Source organism: Panthera onca, chromosome C1 (assembly GCF_046562875.1).
Source record: "Panthera onca isolate mPanOnc1 chromosome C1, mPanOnc1 haplotype 2, whole genome shotgun sequence".
Lineage (NCBI taxonomy): Eukaryota > Metazoa > Chordata > Mammalia > Carnivora > Felidae > Panthera > Panthera onca.
In genome coordinates, this window is record NC_138346.1 from 36,471,654 (window position 1) to 36,493,810 (window position 22,157).

Sequence of the window (22,157 nt, forward strand, 5' to 3'; positions counted from 1 at the left end):
AATGTACTTTTCCACCCCCAAGAAAGCAGTGTGCTTGAGATGTAGAGTTGGCTAATCTGAACTGTTCTACTTGTGCCTCGCTGTTTCTTTGAGCATGTTACTTATTTTCCCATAGTTTGTGTCTTCATTTATTGGATGAGAATAATAATACCTCCTCTCAGGGTAAAGGCCCGGAGAAAGATAAAGGTACCTGTGTATGTTAGAGTGTGTATGTGATGAGTTAGGAGGTGCTGTGCAAGGGAGAGGTTTGTTTGGTGTGACTTTGGTGGAAAACAATGGAATCCTATCCTCTAGACCCCGACCACTGGATCTTCTTTCATCTTTCCTTGTTGAGGTTAGACATCCAGGGCATCAAAGAATACTTGTGCCTCCGGTCACTTTCACACCAGTGTTGTGGCATTTCCTGAAAACTGCAATTGCTCTTTAAAATGAAGGGAAGGGTGGGGCATCTGGGTGGCTCAGTCAGTTGAGCATCCGACTTCGGCTTAGGTCAAGATCTCACAGTACCTGAGTTCAAGCCCCGCGTCAGGCTCTGTGCTGACAGCTCAGAACCTGGAGCCTGCTTCTGATTCGGTGTCTCCCTCTGTCTCTGCCCCTCCCCTGCTCATGCTCTGTCTCCAAAATAAATAAATTTTTTAAAAAAATTTAAAAAAATTAAAAAATAAATAAATAAAATGAAGGGAAGGGGGGGAAGCCCTTCCCTTAATAAAACATTTGGATTAATGTGGTTAGGAATAAAACAATGGCTTACACTTTGTTCGATGATGCAGAGAAGATACCACATTAGATTTGGGAGTTTAACCAATAGTACATCTGTCCTCAAGTCTCCTAAGATCTGGAACACAGAGGGAAGATAACTGAGGGGCATCCAAGAAATGCTCAAGACAGTTGCACAATTGTCTTAGTTATCAGTTTGTGATGACTTTATCCTGTGTCAGAAAAACCATTGTATATGTTGGTGTCAACAGATTGCTTCGAGCAGCTCTCCTAGAGATATAGTATGAGCCACATGTATAATTTAAAATTTTCTAGGAGCTTTGTGTAAAAGAAGTTAGACATAGGCAAAATAAATTTTGATAATTTATTTAACTTAGTGCATCCAAAAAATTTCTCTGTGCGATTGTTAAAAATGATTCATGATGTCTTTGTATTTTATTTGTTTTTTGGTATTAAATCATTGAAATTGAGTGTGTATCTTGTACTTACAAGCATATGTCAATTTCAGGTGTTTAGCTGCCACATATAACTAGTAGCTTCCATACTGGACAAGCAGTTTTGGAGTATAAAGTATGTGTTTTTAACACATTCACCCTTTTACCATGGGGCACGTTGAACATCTTTAGTAATTCAATGATTATGAGTATCATTTTTATTCTGAAGAAATGCTTTTTAGTAAGTATCATGAGCATTGATTATGGACCCTGAAAAAAATTACTGGTTTCTTGTTTTCCTCTGTATTAATATTAGTGAATGGTATTAATACTGATTTTGAAAAAAGAGAAACAAATAGGTTTCGTTGTTTGGGGGTAGCCAGACAACTTAACTATTTCACATTGTTTAATCCTGACAACAACTCTGTGATGTAGATATTATTTGCATCTTAACTGGGAGGAATTTGAGCTTCAGGAAGGTCAAATAAATTACCTGAGGTCACTACAATAGGTAAAGAATAACGGTGCCAGGATTTGATCCAAGAGCTGCCTGCCTCCGGACACGGTGTTAGTCACCAGCACATGTGACCATCTCCCGTGCGTCTCTATTCCCATGGCTGTCGTGGTGAAGATTAGATTACCTTTATAATCACACACGCTTCTTCAGAAATAATGTCACGATGGAAGTGACAAATTGGGCATTGGAACTAATGACAATTGGGAAATGCGTTTTTCTAGTGGAAGGAGTCCCATGCTTATTTTGCCTCCGTGACAACAGAATTCACCATTCATCCCAATTGTCAGAACAACTCTTAATTTTTAGCAAAAGGCTGGGACCCTGTGCCTGTCCTTTAGATGAAACTACCTGCTTCACCTGCCACAATTGTAAAGGGCTTAGAGAGGCTTATAATCAAAAGGTTCAAAGTTCCCTACTTGATCATCTGGAAATGGGTCTGTGCTACAATAAAAGAAAAATAATGCCATAAGTTCCAGATACAGGGCCAGAGTAAGAGTTTCTTTTTTCTTCTTGATCATTTCTAAATTTTGTTGTGAATGCATTTTCGTTTCATGTTGTTAATTCTTTTATTGAAACTTACCTTTTAATTCTTCCCTCCTATTCTTAATTTATTTTTTGAATTGCTTATCAAATAGTCTCCCTATCTTTTTATCCATTGTTACTTTTCCCCTCTTTCTTTCTTTCTTTCTTTCTTTCTTTCTTTCTTTCTTTCTTTCTTCTCTCTTTTTGCCTGGAGTAAGTGGCATTGGCAGGGGGAAAAATGGAATATATATATATATATATATATATATATATATATATATATATATTCTTTTATCGTTTTCTTTTCCAGGGATTTGCTGTTTTTAAGTTTTTAAAACCTATGCCTTAATTTTCTTCTTCTTCCCACTTGACCCCAAGTGTACTATTTTACTATTTTTTATTTCTCTTGTCATTGTCATTAGTAACCACACCTATGTTTCCTCTTCTTTTGTAAAAATTGCATTTCATTGTAAACATTTCATAATTGCTTAGATCTATGAAATTCAAGTAAAAATGTACATTTTTCTAGGGGTTAAATATAACCTCTTTATTTTTTAGTGTCTCATATATATGTGCTTTCAGAGTAAATTCTGTTGTCATATGTTTCTGGTTAATATTGTTTTGTTTTATAAATGACCTCCAAGTCCTTTTTTCTTTCTTTCTTTCTTTCTTTCTTTCTTTCTTTCTTTCTTTCTTTCTTCCTTCCTTCCTTCCTTCCTTCCTTCCTTCCTTCCTTTCTTTCTTTCTTTCTTTCTTTCTTTCTTTCTTTCTTTCTATCTTTCTTTCAAAGTAGGTGATGCCTGTGATGGATGGGTGCTTGCCTTTTGACTGTAAAGAGTTATTGCTATCATGTCAGATAACAATTGCTTTCTTTAATCACAGAACTAAAATGTGTAGGAAATATTTTGGTAACTGACACTTTCAAAACGTAAGTTCCTAAGTGGTAGAGACCCCTGTGCTCTAATGTCATATTTTGTATCTCACTCGTTGAACTGTTAATATTATTTCTAAAAATTGATAGGGTCTTGAGTCTTTTGCAGTTGACCATAGACTTGAGGAAGATTTATGGTTCCTAAGTAATGGATACATGATAGGTTATGGAGCAACTGGGTTCACTTAAAGGCCTTATCTGTGACTCCCAGATGTGTGACACTCAGATGTTGACATTAGGAACTGCACATGGATTTTCAGCACTGAAACTTATGTACACATAAGTATTAGTGGTGAAGTATAGCTTGTGGCACCACTGACTACATGGCCCTATGTGTGCATATGCTTAAATCATTAAAAATAGAAATCAACCTGCTTCCTTGGACAAAGATCATATACCAGTCTGTAAGAGTTACAAGGTCTAAATGGGGGCTATTCCCTGCTGGTGAGGACTCTGATGAATAGGTCCTATAAAATGCCATTATGCTTGCTTAGGAAGATTTTAGGGTAGGAGCCACGTCAGACTTGTTCTTACTTGTATCCCTGAAGCCACAGGGGATGCCTGGCACACAATAGGTGTCCAGGGAATAAAAATTGGATAAATGAATGAGCACAAAGATAATTTGAAGGAAATTTAATTTATATTATTCATTTCATGTGTTACATATATTTAGGAATAAATTGGGCATAAATGAACATTTGATATGCCATTACTGGTCACAGCTTTAAAAAATATTTTATAAGGCACCATGTGGCCAGGCTAAATTCCCTTGTTCGTCCAAACAATCAGTTCGCTCCATCCTTGTTTCCTATTTTCCATAAATCTATACCATGGATACTGTATTTGCTACAAACAGTAATGCTACCTTACTGTTCTTAAGGGCAAACACAGAGGCTGTAGTTGTCCAGGGGATAGTTTGGTGTGACTTGTTAGCCTGTTGTGCTGGCTTAATAATAATTACCATGATCCTTAGTGATAACAGTTCTTAATGAGTGTTATTATTGTTAATAATGATTATATTTAATAATTACACCCTATACTTATTATCTTTAATAATAATAATTAGCACATGGGAACCAGTGGCACCATTGTATTATCTTTAGAACAAAAATCTACATCTGTGAGCTGGTAGTTTGCAGTGTCTGCTCCCACCCTCTGCTTTCCAGATCAGAGTGAGTCGGGAGGCTTCTAGGGTCTAGGCAACGGGAGGGGCTTCTAGAAGAACTGTGCAGTCCTGGTGTCACAGGCGGGACTCCCATACCTCATTTACCCAGAAGTCTTATTTTTATTGTAAAGTGCCTTCAGCAATGACCAGCTCGTTGTCCACCACCCCATCTCTCAGCCTGCCCACCTATTCTTCATAACTTTTGTGTTTTTTTGCACAAAGAGAGAAGACCCAGAACAGATCTTCTTCTATAAAGTACTAACTTGTGTGAATTACATGGGGCAGAGTCCATGTTTATTACTTGTATGTTGGTAAAACTTTGATCTTCTTATGCCTTGGCTATGTTTAGATTTAAATGCCTGTATGACTTTTTTAAAAATAAAAAACAGTTTATAAAAAAATCTTTGGCGAATTAAACATTTTTTAGCTTTTCACACTTTGATACAAAGCAGAGAAATATTTCAGTGACAACAGATTTCAACAGATTTTCAACTAGACTAATTTGCTTTATTCTTTAGGGTAGTTTACTTCTTTTCCCTGAAAACACAAGAAGAGATAGTTCCCTTTATAGTGGTAACTGGTGTTAATATATAAAATAATAACTTAAAGAAAGACAGAGTTTTACATGTGGATGCATATTTTGATACAAGTTAAATGTCAGTTAAGATTTTCAGGAGCAGGGTATTTTCAGGCTAATTGATGCCCTATTTACCAAGATGTAGAAAAATAAAAGCTATAAAAGGGACTTTTAAAAAGTTCCTATTGACGGGCACCTGGGTGGCTCAGTGGTTGAGCATCTGACTCCTGATTTCGGCTCAGGTTATGATCTCACAGTTCATGGGTTTGAGCCCCACGTGGGGTCTGTGCTGACAGTGCAGAGCCTGCTTGGGATTCTCTCTGCCTCTGCCCCTCCCTCGCTTGCGTGCTCTCTCTATCTCTCAAAAATAAATAAATAAATAAACTTAAAAAAAAAGTTCCCATTGACTTTCTTGTACATATTCACATGATAGCTTAGACTGTGAAATCAAATATGCCTCTCTACTAGGTCTTTTATATTTACCGACAGAAGCAAATCTGATCTGGAAATACTAGTCCTGATTGACAGTTAATGGTGAAACCATAGACATGAAAGATGTAAGGGTCTAGAAGGTCACCTTGACCTCAGCTATATGCTGGCTGTGGAGTTAGGGTCTCAGTCAGGACACCTCATTGGTGCACTCCACTTTTTAATGACTGGAATCTGAGGGCTTCTGCCATCGCCCGAGGCAATTCTGCTGCAGTCTGAGAGTAATAAGGAAGGGGAAAAACATCCCCAGCTTTCCCATTAGACCCATCCAACTAAGAGGCTTGTTTAATCTAAACCATTGTCGATCACAGATGAGTAACTTTTATAACTGCCTCTTCCCTTCTCATCATGGTGACTGAGATTTGCTTTGTAATATTTGTGTTTTGCTCTTGAATTTTGTCTCTCCAGGTTTGATGATTCCTGTCTTTTGTGTGGTGGAGCAGTTGGATGGCTCTCTTGAATATGACAACAGAGAAGAACATGCAGAGTTTGTCCTGGTTCGAAAAGATGTGCTTTTTAGCCAGCTGGTGGAGACCGCGCTCCTGGCCCTGGGGTACTCCCACAGCTCCGCAGCTCAGGCACAAGGTATTAACGCATATCCCCTTCCTCCTCCCCACGCCTCATTGTGTCAGGATTTGAGGAAGAATGTGTTTCCTGAAATAATTCTCCAAACATGGGTTGGAGGAGAATGGTCAGATTTAACATCTTTTCCAAACAGTGAATAGCAGAATGTTTCTTGCCGAGTTTTGTTTTCTGGTTGCTTTGGGAAATATTTGACCGGCACCTTTAGAGCCACCAAAATAAACTTGCATTTTAAAGTGATCATCATAGGGGTTTTTTTGGCATTGAAAGCTCTGTTACTTTCTCTAAGTCCCGAAACTGGTGTTCTCAGAGCGTTGAGATGTTTGGTCCTAACTAACTTCTCCAAACTTTAATACGTGATTTATAAGCTTTCAGTTTTCTAAATTTATTTATTGCTTTGCGCCTATAGCTTCTGCACTTTACAATTAGCTTTTAATTAAGTAGAAAAAAATGGGTACATTTTATCATACTTTTGTTATCTTTGAAAACTGCTCTGTAGTTTTAGTGTAGTACATTCAGTAAAAAACAAAAAAACAAAACAAAACAAAAAAACTCCCCTCAGTGTCTTTGTGATCAATTCACTGTATCTATGTAATTAAGTATTAAAATTGCATCATCATTTCTGCACGTATCATAGAGCACTGGGGAGCACATTGTGAGTTTCTGTTGCTTCACTCTGCAGCATAGCCCATTGTTCTTTCATGGCAGAGAACTACAAAAAAAAAAAAAAATAATAACAAAAACATCGCCCAAACCTGGGAAAATGGAAGAAAACTTTTTGACCCAGTGGAATGATTATTATTGTATTTCAGCTCAAATGACTGAATCCTATAGTTTATGATAATCCTTATAACCGAAGGAAAGCAATAGGTTACCTCCAGGTCTTGCTTTGCATATTCATTTTCTATATTACTATTCTTACTTAACATTTGTGTATATGTGCCACAGATTTTTGCAACTTTTTTTTTTTATGAGCCCCTTGTCAAAGCCTCCATTTATTCAGATAAGGAAACTATGAGAGATTAAACAGTACATACAAAGTTTACAGGTAAGGCAACCGAGGACATGGGATTTAGTATCCAAGCTCTTGACCGATTCTGTAAGCAGATCATCACTGTTTGAAAAATGTTTCAGTCTTTAAATTAGATTGTAATTCTACCAGGAAAGCAGCCCATCTGAAACCAGGGGTCAAGAATGTTTTCCCAGGGCAGGTGGTACCCCATGGATTATTGGAAGTCTAAGTGTGGTCTGAATCTGTGTGATTGGCCTGTCGGGTGCAGTGATAACAGCTGAATTGTCCAGCGCACTGCTTTCAGAGCAGTGTGATAAAGGATGATTCATTTCCTTTTTTTCTTGTGTAAGGGATTCAAGATTTAATCCCGAGCAAATTCCATACCGGGCACCCCTGCTTTTATTTTATGCTATTTGCCTGAATGAAATAAAGGAATCCCCCCATCGCCCCCCACCCCCCTCCGAAACTTTTCATGCCATTTTAAGGATATTTTTTTCTGAATGTAAAGGTCACTGTATCCCACTGCTTGCATCCTGGTGTGCCAGCTTCCTGTTTGACAGGGCTATCCATCTCCGTTAGCACGGCTGCTCAACGCGCCGTGAGCTCACATGTGGAGCACAGAGCACTAAGTGGCCAAGATTTGATTCTTGGCACATGCTCAGGGAAGGGACTCTAAGGAAATTTGCACTAGGGAGCCACACTGTTCCATTCAGTGATGTGGACTGAGAGTTCTGCCCACCAAGGTGAGATAGATACACTAGCAAGGGATATGGCCTACAGTGGAGGATTAAACAGGAGAGAAGTCAAAAGCAAATATTTGTTTCCCCAAAGTTTTTGAAAACCAGGACTAAAAAATACTGAATATTATACATTTAAAAAGTTGACTCAATATTCTGAAGGTGCTCTAGATCATAGATAATACTTTATTTTGTAGGTAAACAAAGGTTTTAGCACCAGGTCTTGTACTATAATTTCAGAGGGGGGAAAAATGCTGTTTGTTTAGTTTTAAATTAGGCTGCTGATCTCTGTTTTGGGTAAATGGAAGAACTTGGCAATTGTTTATTTTGAAATGACTGTATTAGATCTCTGTTGTCATTTTTAGATCATCAAACGTATGCAGTTTGTTGCATGTTTATTATAGACCAAACAGAATGCAGCACGAGACTGGTCATTTGTGTGCTGGGCAAACAGCAGAGCAACAGAAAGCTAGAAAAGGAGGTAGAACAAAATATAACCGTATATTCGAAATCTGACTTTCTATGCATCTAGTTTTCTGTTTTGTTTTGGTCTTGTTTGTGTGTTTGTTCATTGTTTAGATAATTTCTCCAAGATAGGGATGTCATTGGATGACCTAGCAAATCCATCTGCAGTGGAGAAACTGAACGTTTCTGAACCTCTTCTTCCTGTGTTAGAAAAGTTGGGCAGAACTAAACTGTAAGGAGAGTGGGTTGCTTGAGCCTATTTTAAAAATTGAGGTTCTTGAAACATGATTTTTTATTGTGACGTGACCAGAAAAGAGTTTCAATAATTGAATTAGATAGTACTCAGATTGCCTTGAAAAGAGAAAATATATTAGCAATGTCATTATTTTGGAGTGATACCTTATCCTAATGACAAGGTAATGAACCCATGGTCTTGTGAGCATGGGATAGTTAATTTTTTTTTTTTTTGAGAAGGCATTACCTCCAAGTGAGCTGAAGAGGCTTTATTAAGAAAGATATTTGCTTCTAAAGGATGACAGAAATTCCACTAAAATGCAATTCAAGGATTTCCAACACCACCACCACATCCTCCAGGCATTATTTGAAGCCACATATTGGGACTTGAGAAATTAAGGGCAAAAAATACTGTTATAAATGACGGGCACAGTGTTTCTAACTGAGCCCAACCGTTTATTTCCCAGGACACCTACCATTAGCTCTCTGTGATTCTCAAGGATGAGAGATGCAGGACACATCTGACCTGCTATTTTGCAAAAAGCCAAAAGATGGCAGGTGTTTTGCTTTTCCTACAGTAGGTAGCCTAAGATCTAATAAACAGCAGGCACAGTTTATGGTGGATCATGAGTCCATATCTCTGAATCTAAAGTCTTCTAGTTTTGGAAGAAGAGTGTTAACTTAGGAACTGTTCCCTCAAATTATACTCATTCCCTTTCTTCTTTCTTCTTTCCTTTTCATTCTTTCAGTTCTGCCCCATAACGCTTTTGGTAATAGCTAGGGATCTCTCCATGTCATTGAGTGTTCTTTATCATACTGATCAAGTAGCTATTCATAGTTGATAATGTGGATGGCAGATTTGGGGAAGTGGCAGTGATGGTGACTTGATTCCTCTCTGTGCACATTTGACTAAATTTGTAAGTGATCATCTTCTCTCTTTTCTGTGTCCTGTAAGTTTTAAAGTAACTTTTAGAATTTTATTTATATATATTTTTATTGAGGCATAATTGACATAAATATATTAGTTTCGGGTATATAACGTAATGATTTGATATTTGTGTATATTGTGAAATACCCCAGGAAGTCTAGTTAGCATCCATTGCCACATGTAGTTACAGAATTTTTTTTCCTTATCATGAGAACTTTTTAAGATTTATTCTTTTGGCAACTTTGAAATATGCAATATAGTATTATTAACTATAGTCACCGTACTGTACATTATATCCCTGTGACTTACTTGTTTTATAACTAGAAGCTTGTACCTTTTGACTTCCTTCACCCATTTTGCCCACCCCCACCTCTGGCAACCATCAATCTGTTCTCTGTATCTATAAGCTTGGTTTTTGAAACTAAAAAAAAATTTTTAAGATTGTACTTATAAATGAGATCATATGGTATTTTTCTTTCTCTGTTTGACTTCTTTCTCTTAGCATGATGCCCTCAAGTTCCATCCGTGCTGTCACAAATGACAAGATTTCTTTCTTTTTTATGGCTCAGTGATTTTGTGTGTGTGTGTGTGTGTGTGTGTATACACCACATTTCCTTTAGCCATTCATCCATTGATGGACATATAGATTATTTCCAAGTCTTGGCTATTATAAATAATGCTGCAGTGAACATGGCCGTTCATGTATCTTTTCAAGTTAGTGTTTTCTTTGGATGAATACCCAGAAGTGAGTGCAATTGCTGGATCACATGGTAGTTCTATTTTTAATTTTTTGAGAAACCTCTGTATTTTCCGTAGTGGCTGCACCAATTTACATTCTCACCAACAGTGCACGAGTATTACCTTTTCTCTATATCCTTGCCAACACTTGTTATTTCTTGTTTTTTAGAGAATATCCATCCTAACAGGTGTCAGGTGATATCTCATTGTGGTTTTGCATTTCCCTGATAAGTAGTGGTGTTGAGTGTCTTTTCATGTACCCCTTGCCAACTATATGTCTCCCTTGGAAAAATGTTCAGATCCACTGCCCATTTTTTAATCATATTGTTTGTTTTTTTGCTATTAAATCTTATGAGTTCTTTATATATTTTGGATATTAGCCCCTTATCAGATATATAACTTGCAAATATGTTTTCTCATTCACTGGGTTGCCTTTTCATTTTGTTAATGGTTTCCGTTGCTGTGTAGAAACTCTTTAGTTTGATGTAGTCCTGCTTGTTTATTTTTGCTTTTGTTGCCTTTGCTTTTGGTGTCAAATCCAAAAAATCATTTCTAAGACCTATGTCAGGGAGCTTACTGTTTGTGTTTTCTTCTAAGAGTTTTATGGTTTTAAGTTTTACATTCAAGTCTTTAATCCGTTTTGAGTTAATTTTTGTGGATGGTGTAAATTAGTGGTCCAGTTTCATAGTTTAGCATGTGGCCGTCCAGTTTTCCCAACATATACATTGAAGAGACTGTGCTTTTTCCAATGTATATTCTTGGCTTTTCTATTGTATATTAACCATCTATGCGTGGGTTTATTTCTAGTCTCTCTATTCTGTTCCATTGATCTATATGTCTGTTTTTAAAATTTTTTTTAAAGTTTATTTATTTTGAGAGAGAGAGAGAAAGAGAGAGGGAGGGGCAGAGAGAGAGAATCCCAAGCAGACTCCTCGCGGTCAGTGCGCAGAGCCCGATGCAGGACTTGAAACCACAAACCCGTGAAATTGTAACCTGAGCTGAAATCAAGAGGTGGATGCTTAGCCAACTGAGCCGCCCAGGCACCCCTACATGTTTGTTTTAATGCTGATACCATATTGTTTACTATAGCTTTGTACTGTAGTTTGAGGAGTGTGTTATAATAAGGAGTGTGTTATTTCCAGCTTTGTTTTTGTTTTTTTAAGATTGTAAAATTTGTTTTTGACCAGAAAATTTTATTCAAAAATAAACAGGCAATGGGGCTCCTGGGAGGCTCAGTTGGTTAAGTGTCTGACTTTGGCTCAGGTCATGATCTTATGGCTCATGAGTTTGATCCCCGCATTGGGCTCTTTGCTGATAGCTCAGAGCCTGGATCCTGCTTTCAGATTCTTTGTCACCCTCTCTTTCTCTCTACTCCTCCCTGGCTCTCACTGTCTCTCTCTCAAAAGTAAATAAACATTAAAAAAATTTTTTTTTAATAATGAAAACAAACAGGCTGAGTGATAAATAAGCAAAAATTTTTTCTGACTGGCTATTTTTGGGGTCATTAGTATATAAAAATTATGGCTTCAAGAGAAGGTGTATTACCATTTTTTTCTTGCTTATGTTGGAATAATTAAATTTATGCAGTCATTTAAAATATTTTTAAAAAGCGACACAAAAATGGATTTAATACCATGTTATGTGAATCAAGCAGAGTGCCAAATACAGTCTCAATTATATAAAATTATTCATATATGCATAGAAAAAATACAAAGGAAATCTATTAAAATATCATAGTGTGAATAGTAGGATTAAAGTATGAAATTCTGGGGTGCCTGGGTGGCTCAGTCAGTTAAGTGTCCAACTTTGGCTCAGGTCATGATCTCACAGCTTGTGGGTTCAGGCCATGCATCAGGCTTTGTGCTGACAGCTCAGAGCTTGGAGCCTGCTTCGGATTCTGTGTCTCCCTCTCTTTCTCTGCACCCCACCCCCCTTGCTCTACTCTGTCTCTCTCAAGAATAAACATTAAAAAAATTTTTAAAAATAAAGTATGAAATTCTACTTTCTCCATGAATTCTATCTCTCTCTTTTTAAAATGTTTATGCATTTATTTTGAAAGAGAGAGAGGGGCAAAGTGAGAGGGAGAGAGAGAATCCCAAGCAGGCTTTATGTTCAGCATGGAGCCTGATGCAGGGATCAATCTCACTACCGTGAGATCAAGACCTGAGCAGAAATTATGAGTCGGAGGCTTAACTCACCAGGCCACCTAGGCTCTGCTCCATGAATGCTTTTTTTTTTTTTTTTTTAAGTTTTAAAAAAATATTTATTTATTTTTGGGAGACAGAGAGACAGAGTGCAAGCAGGGGAAGGGCAGAGAGAGAGAGGGACACACAGAATCTGAAACAGGCTCCAGGCTCCAAGCTGTCAGTACAGAGCCCAATGTGGGGCTTGAACCCACGAAGCGCGGGATCATGACCTGGGCCAAAGTCGAACACCTAACTGACTAAGCCACCCAAGTGCCCCATGAATGCTCTTAATAAGTGTGAATGTGTTAGTTCTACCTTATTACCCACTTTTGATAAGCAGTTCCCTTTGTCCCTAATGTGTCTGTAAGTGTGAAAACTTGTGCATGATACAGATGTATTTCTGTTGTTTTTCAGTTTAAAATGAAAAAAAAAGAATAAGTCATGAATGAGTCCCTATGATGTATAAACAAACCAAGGAATTTCTTATAGTTTTAACAGTGCTAAGTAATATTAACTGAGCAGTTATAATATGTCAGGCACTATTCTAAGAGATTTACATGTACTGACTTATTTAAATATCACAACAGCTTTTTGTTTAAAAATTTTTTTTTTTTTCAATGTTTTTTATTTTATTTTTGGGACAGAGAGAGACAGAGCATGAACGGGGGAGGGGCAGAGAGAGAGGGAGACACAGAATCGGAAACAGGCTCCAGGCTCCGAGCCATCAGCCCAGAGCCTGATGCGGGGCTCGAACTCACGGACCGCGAGATCGTGACCTGGCTGAAGTCGGACGCTTAACCGACTGCGCCACCCAGGCGCCCCATCACAACAGCTTTTTGAAATAAATTATATGTTCCCCATTTCACAGATAAGGGAACAGGCAAACAAAGAAGAGAAGTAACTTTCCTGGGCACACAGGGCTTTGGAAGGAAGAGCTGAGACCTGAAGCCCAGTGATCCAACTCCAGAGTCAGGGTTCTTAACCACAGAGCTGTCCTGTGATAGACCTGATCAGTGGAGTTTAGAGTTGGGGTAGGCATCAATTCTTATTTAATGTTTGCTCCTTACTCTTTGACATGAGCCCTGAAAGGTGGGACTTTTTAGATTGGGTGCTTACTGAACACATAAGGATTATATTTATTTCATAATGATTATACTTATTCCATAATGATAAATTATACATAGAGATACTTTTTTAGGCAAATGAGACAGCCTTCATTAAAAACAAACAAAAAAACCAAATCTCACAGAATTATTGTCTATTGAAGCCAATTCCTAAAACTAGATACAAGGCCTATAGTAGGTTAAGTAATTCAGATATACTGTCCCTGCTTATTAGGAAGCCTCAATGATTCCTGATAGGAAAATAAAGCATATTCCACAGCAATTCTGATTTTCAAATTGATCAGCACTATTAAATTCCCACCATGTTCAGGCTCTGGGGATAAAGAACTGAAAAAAAAATCTTGCTTTCATGGAGCTTACATTTGGTAGTTTAATAACATAAGAGAAGTTTAGTATGTGGATTATTAGTTGATTTTTGATCCTCTGAGCTCAGAAATGTTGAATACTGAGGTTCAGAGAATCGAAATGCATATAAAATTTATTTATAGTTTAGTGCTAATTTATAAATAAATGTTAGTTTTATTCTTGAAAAATACTTAAGAATTACTCTTCTTGTCAGTTTTTGGAAGTACATGGCCAAATGGAAAATATGGGTTAAAACTTCCAAAAAATCCTTGCTTTATCTCCTTAAAGGAAAACTTTTTTTTTTTTTTTTTTTGCCACTTCTGTACACCATTGTCTCCATTTTTTATTTTTATTTTTTTACTTTTAAATATTTATTTTGAGAGAGTGTGCACAGGGGAGAGGCAGAGAGAGAGGGAGAGATAGAATCCCAAGTAGGTACCACATTGCCCAACTCGGGCTCTATCTCACAAAACGTGAGATTATAACATGAGCCGGAATCAAGAGTTGGATGCCCAACCGACTGAGCCACTCAGACGCCCCTGTTGTCTCCGTTTTTTAAGATAGGGCCTGTTGTTCTGTGCTGACAACCTGAGTCTGCTTCAGATTCTGTTTCTCCCTCTCTCTCTGCCCCTCCCCTGCTTGCACTCTCTCTCTCTCAAAAATAAATAAACATTAAAAAAAAAAATAAAAAAAAAGATAGCCCTGTTGTTGGCTTTTTTATTGATGAAACTCTTATGTTCTTAGAGGCCCGTTTTTTCAGAACACAACAGTGGCACCTGTGGTAAGCATTTAGTCAGTGTTGGAAGAATGAACAAATGGATTGAAGGTATTATTTATTACCCTGGAGAAATACATGCAGTTCTAAAAAGTGCCAGTTTAATGTCATCAATAATTAGATTTGGGCTCTGAACTACAAACTGTTTTGTTTCCTTAAAACCGAGCGTTACATAGCACAGTGTGAAGTCTACATGAATTCAATAAATGTTTGTTGACAATGAAAACAGGTATTTTTAAGGTTCATTTTTACTAAACTATCCATGAAGATTTTTTTCCTTGTGTGTCATCGTGAAGTTGGCTCCCATTCATGAATTAGCTATTTTTATCAGAAGTAAAATATAATTTGATTCCTTAGTGATCAGCATCGTCATTTCTAGATTTTTCCATGTCATCATTCCAAAGGCAGTGATGTTTTATCTATACTCATGGTGCCAAAGCACTTCTAGTAATAATGTTTAGACTCAAAGAGCTACTTATTCAAAAGACACTTATGGGATTGCTGGGATCCAAATTCTTCGATCAAAACTTAGAGGTATTTTGTCAGTATTTATCCAGACCTCATCTTTGAAGGCGTTCTGTATAGGGAGAACAATTTACATCTGTGAACTAGAAACAATAATAAGAATAAATAGAATAAGATTTAAAACCAAAATAATAAGGATATGTTTTAAAGGAATGCCTTAATTTATTTTTACTTATTTATTATTGTTTTGTATATTATTCATTCATTTATTATTATATACTTTTCAGGGAATTAGCTTTATACAACATACTATTGGGAAGAACTTTACAAAGAAGCTACTTTTTGGGTAAATTTTAACATTAGAAATAAATATACTTTCATTTTAGATTGTTCGGTGCTTGCAATGCTTTCTTCTTTAATTCTCTAAAATGTTTATTCTGGGAACATGCAACATATACAAAATAGAGAGATTAAAGTAGTAAATAAATACTCGTGAATTTATCATCTGGCCTCAACATTTAGGAATTCATGGTCAGTCTTGTTTCATCTCTGTCCCTAGCCACATCTTCCCCCCCCCCCCAGATTATTTTAAAGCACATCCTAAACCTCATATTTTATCCATAAATATTTACTAAGTATCTCTTAATGATAAGGACTATCTTAAAAACATAACCACAAATATTAGCATGATTCTTAAAAAACTCCTTAATGTTATGAAATATCCAATCAAGGTTCAAAAATTTCCCAATTATCTTATTATTTTCTTTTTAGTGTTTCTTTATTCAAATCAGAAGCCATAGAGATCTATATATTGCACTTGGCTGACGTGTTTTCTCTCATCCTCTTGAATTTTTAAAAATTCTTTTCTAAAATTAATGTTTGTCATGTTAATTCAGAATTATTTTTATTTTGCTGAACTTAATGAAAACCTTAACCTTATAAATGACTGCAAATACTATGATTTAAATAAACAATTAGTAAACTCAATTATAACCTTGTAATGGAATTCAGAAAAATCACACTTTTTTTCTTTTTTTTTTTTTTTGTAAGGGAAGATGCTTAAAAGGCATATGTTGTCTGGAGCTGAAAGATTTTTTTATGCTCTGAAAGTTTGACATTCTCCCCATTGAAAATGTTTAAAATGATCTCTTGCCTTGTATTGCTTTCTTGGTTTCTTTCTTTGGCTCTTTCTCTTTTTTTCCCCACTTTTCCTTCTTTAATTAAACTCTCATGTTTGGGAGTCTCTTAGCAGTTTTTTTCTTTATAAGGGCAATGTTGAAAAAAGGTGCATATTTAGAAATTTTAGGCCTTGGAGCAATCTTTTAACAAACAAACTGCTTTTTAAAAAATTCTGTGGCTCTCAAAAGAGAGCTAAAAAAGCTACCCAAAATTGCTGTTAACCATGTCTCAACCCTCATTAGAGCTGACTGGGCCAAAATATAAAACACTGCCTGTGCCGATACAAATCTCTAACAACGCCCCTACGCTCTTCCCTCCTCTACTACATAAAATTAAATATTCATATATGCTTATTTACCTGCAAAAAGAGCAAAACCTGAAACACTACTTTTAAATGCCAAAGGAAGAGTAATGCTCATTTTACTTCCTTGTCCAATATATATTTAAGAATGAATATCTAATATAGATGTTTATAGTTCTGTATTCCTCGTATTTATATTGGCACAAATATGTGTTATCTAAAATATATAGGTCAACTGATGGAATTACTGTCTATATGTAAATTTGTAGAGGATGAAGACCCTATCGGACTTGGACTTGATATGCAGGACGTCTAGCAGTTGAGTAGGAAGTACTTGATTAGAACTGTTAAGGGCAGTGAATTAAAAAAAAAAAAAAAAAATTATCTGATCTCACTTTACCTTTGAGCTTACAATTTTTACTTGAACATCCATTAAAAAAAATCATTATCAGTGAAGATAATTCATTTAGAAAACTAGCTCATTATTTCTTCCATGATGAGAGAAGTTTTTAGCAGTATTTTTAGTCAGCTATTTGTTGGGCAGTTTGCCATGGTGGCCGTTAGCTTTGGTGTATTTTTAAAATTGCTTTAAATCCCTCTTTTTAGACTTTAGGTGTTAATGTCCATGAGCTGAAGGGGGCTAATCATCTGAGTTCCATGTTCTGGCATTCCTGTAAAATGATCTAGGTTAAACAGATTGACCTACAGTGATATACAGCTTTTATTTAATAATTAAAGTATATGTCATTAAAAATATATAGCTTTGAGGAGTTATGAGTAGGAAAGCTACAACCTAAAATTGGTGATAGTGTGATACAATTTATATTGTGATTAATTTTTTATTCTGTTCCTTCTAAAGTATAACTGTCTTTTACCAATATATAGATTTAAATGTAAGGTAGTCATTTCCTGAAGACTCGGGTCCTTCTGTGCTTTAAGAAGCACAGATATAGTACAGATTCTATTCAAGAAACTCATTTAATAAAGAGCATATTCATTAAATGAATTCACTTACAAATGCTTCAATAGATAGTGCTATTACTTTTTGAGTAGATCTTTTATATGAAAAGTTCTCTATTGATACGAATCTCAGTCTTGGTGCTATAACATCATATTTCAACTCTAAGTAAAGCCTATTTTGACATTCATGATAGACAATAAAAAATTCTTGTCCATACAGCATTTTGTAATATTAAAATGCTTTTTTAAAATTCCCTACTTCCCTTTTTTCTTTTTTGAATGGATAAGAGCTCTGTCATCTACATCTTATAATTTTAGTTAATTCTTTGCAAAATTGTGAAATTTCAGAATGGTAGATCTTTTACTTATATTAGTGTACATTTTACATTTGTACTTTGGATAGCCAAATTTTCTCAGATACACTATTATTGTATTTTAAGATTATGGTGAGAGTTCAACTCAATATTCATTCATCTGCGTAGCCTCCGTTAGCAGGCAGTTTATTCATTATTTATTGAGGTACTTGGCACACAAAGTGGTACCCTGAGATGTCAGGGACCTCTTTTATCTGCAGTGTGATAGAGGACAGGTTCAGCGGTGGTGGTGGGAGGCAGGGATGAAAAGCATCCTGCTGGTCTTTTGGTCACTCTGGCCACCCTGGTTTTGTTTCCAAGGTGCTAGATAGATTTCACATGATTGTGATAAGCATTTAAAACCCATCACTTTGCAACTCATTTTTTTTTTTTTTTTTTTTTTATGGTAGCTTTGTGAGCTCCAGAGCGAGTGCCATTTGGTTGCTCAAAAGCAGTAATTGGCAAATTTTTTTGTGTATCAATGACAGAAGACACAGACACCTCTGCCTTTCTAGTTTTGGTATGAGGAAATATCACCCAGGACAGAACAGCAAATCTGTGCTACTGTTTTACAAGCTCGTTACTGGGGTTTGAAAAGATTGCTGCAGGCTATATGCAAATCGTGCCCGAGGTTCCTCTCAGTTTCTCCCTCGCTTTCGGCAGAGAGATAAATCCGACATATTCCTTCTGTCAGTTTTGTAAATCAGAGAATGAGACTCTGGAAAGTTCATAGCCCAGGCAAACCTCTGTCCTCAATATTTGGCTCTACAAAGTCTAATAACCTCCCAGATAAAAGCTGGGCCTACCATCGTGGGAGCAGATTAAGAGGGCAGTCTGTTCTTGATCAAAAGCTCTGAGCAGTTTTACCAACTTCAGATGGTGGTTCTTCTTGAGAATATGCTGCACAGCCACAGCAATAAATAACAATTTGAAATGTCTTGTTTTATTATTAAGAATACAGTGATTCCTTGTGGGGTGGAGAAAAGACTTCTTTGAAAGGGGGCCTGCTTTAGATACTCTGCAGTAGAAAATATATCAGAATTATTTGGAAAAATAAAAAAAGCTCTTTATTAAGATCTTTAGTTTCTTGGGCGCCATTGGAAGAAATGTGATTGAGTTAACTGTTCCGTTTTATGGAGAGGAAAGCTACAAAGAAAGTTTTAAAAATCACATCTTAATTCTCCGCTTTTTGTCATTCATTCATTTAACAAATGTTTTGTGTCAGACATTGTTCTAAGTGTTGGGGACACAGCAAAGAGCCAAACATAATGCCCCTGTCTTCAAGGTGCATTCCAGTAGGGGACATAAAAAATAAACCATAAATATATAATAACATGTTAGGTAGGACCTGACATTATATTATGCTATGTTGACCTTATTCTCCCCATCTTGTCTGTAAGGGAGTTTGGCAAATTTAGGCTTCTCCTGAGCCAGAACAAACTTGAAGATCTTGAATGGGGTTTGAGGATTAAAAATAAAATGATGTGGGCACTTAAAAGGTGAAATCTCAGTTTTCTGAAAAATTTACCTGTGTGGACTGTTCCATTTTTGGTATAGGATAAATGTAATATCATCAGAATTAGCTTATTATTAAGCCATGGTGTAATTTTTTTTTTTGAGAGCAACTGACATTTTGACGTGATAGAATGTTACAAATGTATTTAATAAAATTGATATTATTAATAGGTACTAAGCACCAATATTATGTACTTTTTCTGTACTAGCCGCTGTTCTAGGTGCTCCACATGTATTCACTCATTCAATCCTTATAATAACCCCATGAAATACATAATATCATTGTCCGCATTTTACCAATGAGGAAACAGAGACACTCCGAGGTCCATTTACCTCAGAGAGGTAAAAAGCTTGGCTGACACCAAAAACTGGCTCCAGGGAATGTGTACTTAAGCAGCATCCTGTTTAACAGCATTATATTTCTAGTCTGTGAATTTATTCTACAGTTCAAACTGATACTATAGTTTACAGGCATGAACCAAAGATTGACATTTTGGAATTGGTAACTGAACATACATGTTTTTAAATTGAGTGGGGAGCTTGTTTTGAGTTTAAATAACAAAATTGAACTTGCTGTCTTGGGATGGCATTTTATGAGAACTTATTTTATGAGACCCCATTTGTGTATATCTAAGCGCCTTGTAAACTTACAAATTAAAATAAAAACTTTTTTCTAATAGTAAACCAATGCTTGTTAGTTATAGAAAACTAAAAAATGCAGAAAAGTAGAAAAAAGAAAAAAATGCTGGCGGACCAACCTGGAGATAAATGTAGGTAACATTTGCAGGCATTCCCCTTTAGTTATGGTTTAAGGCATTCTTTTGCATAGTTGGGTTGTATATGTGCAATATTTTCCCTGAATATTATAATGTATGATTTACATATTTCTTATTGCTTTTAGTACTGCAAAATAGTAAAGCTTTTGGTTTTCAAATCAAATGTAAAACATTAGCTTTCTTTTGATTATCTAGAAGGATTTAGAAGCCATCAGTAAATTAGGAGGTGTTAGGTATAGACAATGCCTGGTTCAGTGGCTGGACAATCAGAATAATTTATTCCCACATTTATGTGAGAATATCATTTTTGTCTTACTTGGCTCATTGGAGGTGAAAGGCCAGTTATTAAAAAAGAAATTGACATTGGCCTGCTTTCTTTTTACCTTTGCCTTGTGGTCAAGTTTTTTAATGTGGTACAAGAGTAAAAAGACATTGTGTCATTCAGAAAACTTCAGTTAATTAATTTCATGTTTTGTTTTTATAATAGTCTTGTTCTTACCCACGTTTTGGTCTTTTCTCCTCTTTAAAAAAACACATACACAGCATTGTGTGGGCTGGTTACTGAGTGCTTACTAGTTTTACAATGACAGTCCTGTGTTAAAGATGTCCCTTGGTCCAGGAATTAATAACTGATGACAGTTTGTCTATTTTTTAGCTTCTGGATTTTGCTATGTGCAGTAGGATGGAGATTTTATGAAAGAGTCATTGGGGGAAACTCTTAGGGAAGATTTTTCCTGTGCTTGAATTGATTTAGTATAGCCCTCTGTTGGAGGTAGGGGATTTGTCAAACAAATCATGAATGCTCCCATACCTTCAGGAGCAGTGGGTTGTGATCCCTCTTGGTTGTTTGTTTCTAGTGGGCCTCAGATCCCGCTGGGCGTGGAAAAGAGATGAGCAGCTGTCTCTCTCCCTTCTGTATTTTAAGGTTGTAAGATTGACCCAACTTCTTTCCATAGTCTTCCCTGTAGCTTAGCAGGTGTGAGATAGTCTAGTTAGAATTCACATGTATTTGGCCACCTACCCTGCACGCCTTCCCAATAGTATCATTGGCACCATGCGGATCGGCATCTTCCTCTGTGCTTTTCTGGACTCATTCAGCCCACACTGATTCCTGTCCTCAGAGGTAGGGATCATTTCCTTCCCATGTGATTTTCGTTGGTGGCCTTTGGATAGTGAGAAGTTATTTGCTTTCAATAAATATTCAGGTGGGCTTTATAATAGACATAGCAAAGATTGGTGAGGATTTCTGTAACTCAGATTAGCTATTGAAATGTACTCGTGTGATCAAAATACCAAGTTATATGAAAGAGTTTTAATTATGAAACCAGTGTCTCATTATGATAAAAATAAATGCATAAATCTAAGATGGCTTATGTAACAGATTAAATTATAATTTGCTGCTGTATTTCTTTTGTACTTGTAAACCCTGATGGATATTACAGTGTACCATTTGCAGTTTAAACTAATGCAATGGAGATCAACAATTGCTTTTCTGTCTTAGTATTAAGAGGAGAGTCCTGTTGTGACTCATGATAAGATTATGAATTTGTCTGGGTCTGTCAGCAGGTAAATTGAAAAGAATGGTGGGGAGGGCACCTAACTGGCTCAGTTGGTAGGGCATGCGACTCCTGATCTTGGGGTCATGAGTTTGAGCCCTATGTTGGGTGTAGAGATTACTTAAAAAAGAATGGGCCCAACTCCGTTGTAAATCAGTGGAATTAAGACACTTGTGGGGCTGGTGTGCTGTTCTGGGAGACTGAGGTGTCAGTGCTGAAGAGGGGATCTTGGCCACGTTGTCTTGAAGTTTACTAAAATAACTAATTTATCACCCATCCGAGGACCTACCAGTAGGACTTACTTCTTTTGTCTCTCATGGAAATGCCTTAGTATTAGTCAATAAGACATAGTCTTGTGTTTTCATGGATGTTTAATTCTTAAAAAAAAAAAAAAATGAAGTGTCCATTTCGGCTAATTATAATGCTAGCAAACACAGAGTTTACTGTGTGCCAGGCATTGTTCTAAGTATGTTACACATGTAAACTCATTTAATGCTCACAAACCATGTGTGACATAGGTACAATTACCTACATTTCACAGCTAAGGAGACTGATGCACAGAGAGGTTAGCTGA

At 36.4% G+C, this 22,157-nt stretch overlaps 1 protein-coding gene across 3 annotated transcripts in view; it reads left to right on the forward strand.

The window, feature by feature from the left end:
* SATB2 (SATB homeobox 2) overlaps window positions 1–22,157 on the forward strand; it is a 194,324-nt gene that overhangs the window by 24,243 nt on the left and 147,924 nt on the right. For all 3 annotated transcript variants that reach the window (XM_060622819.3, XM_060622817.3, XM_060622820.3), the window contains one exon: window positions 5,761–5,937. In XM_060622819.3, the coding sequence (XP_060478802.1) occupies window positions 5,761–5,937 (177 nt within the window). The remainder of the gene's footprint in view (window positions 1–5,760; window positions 5,938–22,157) is intronic.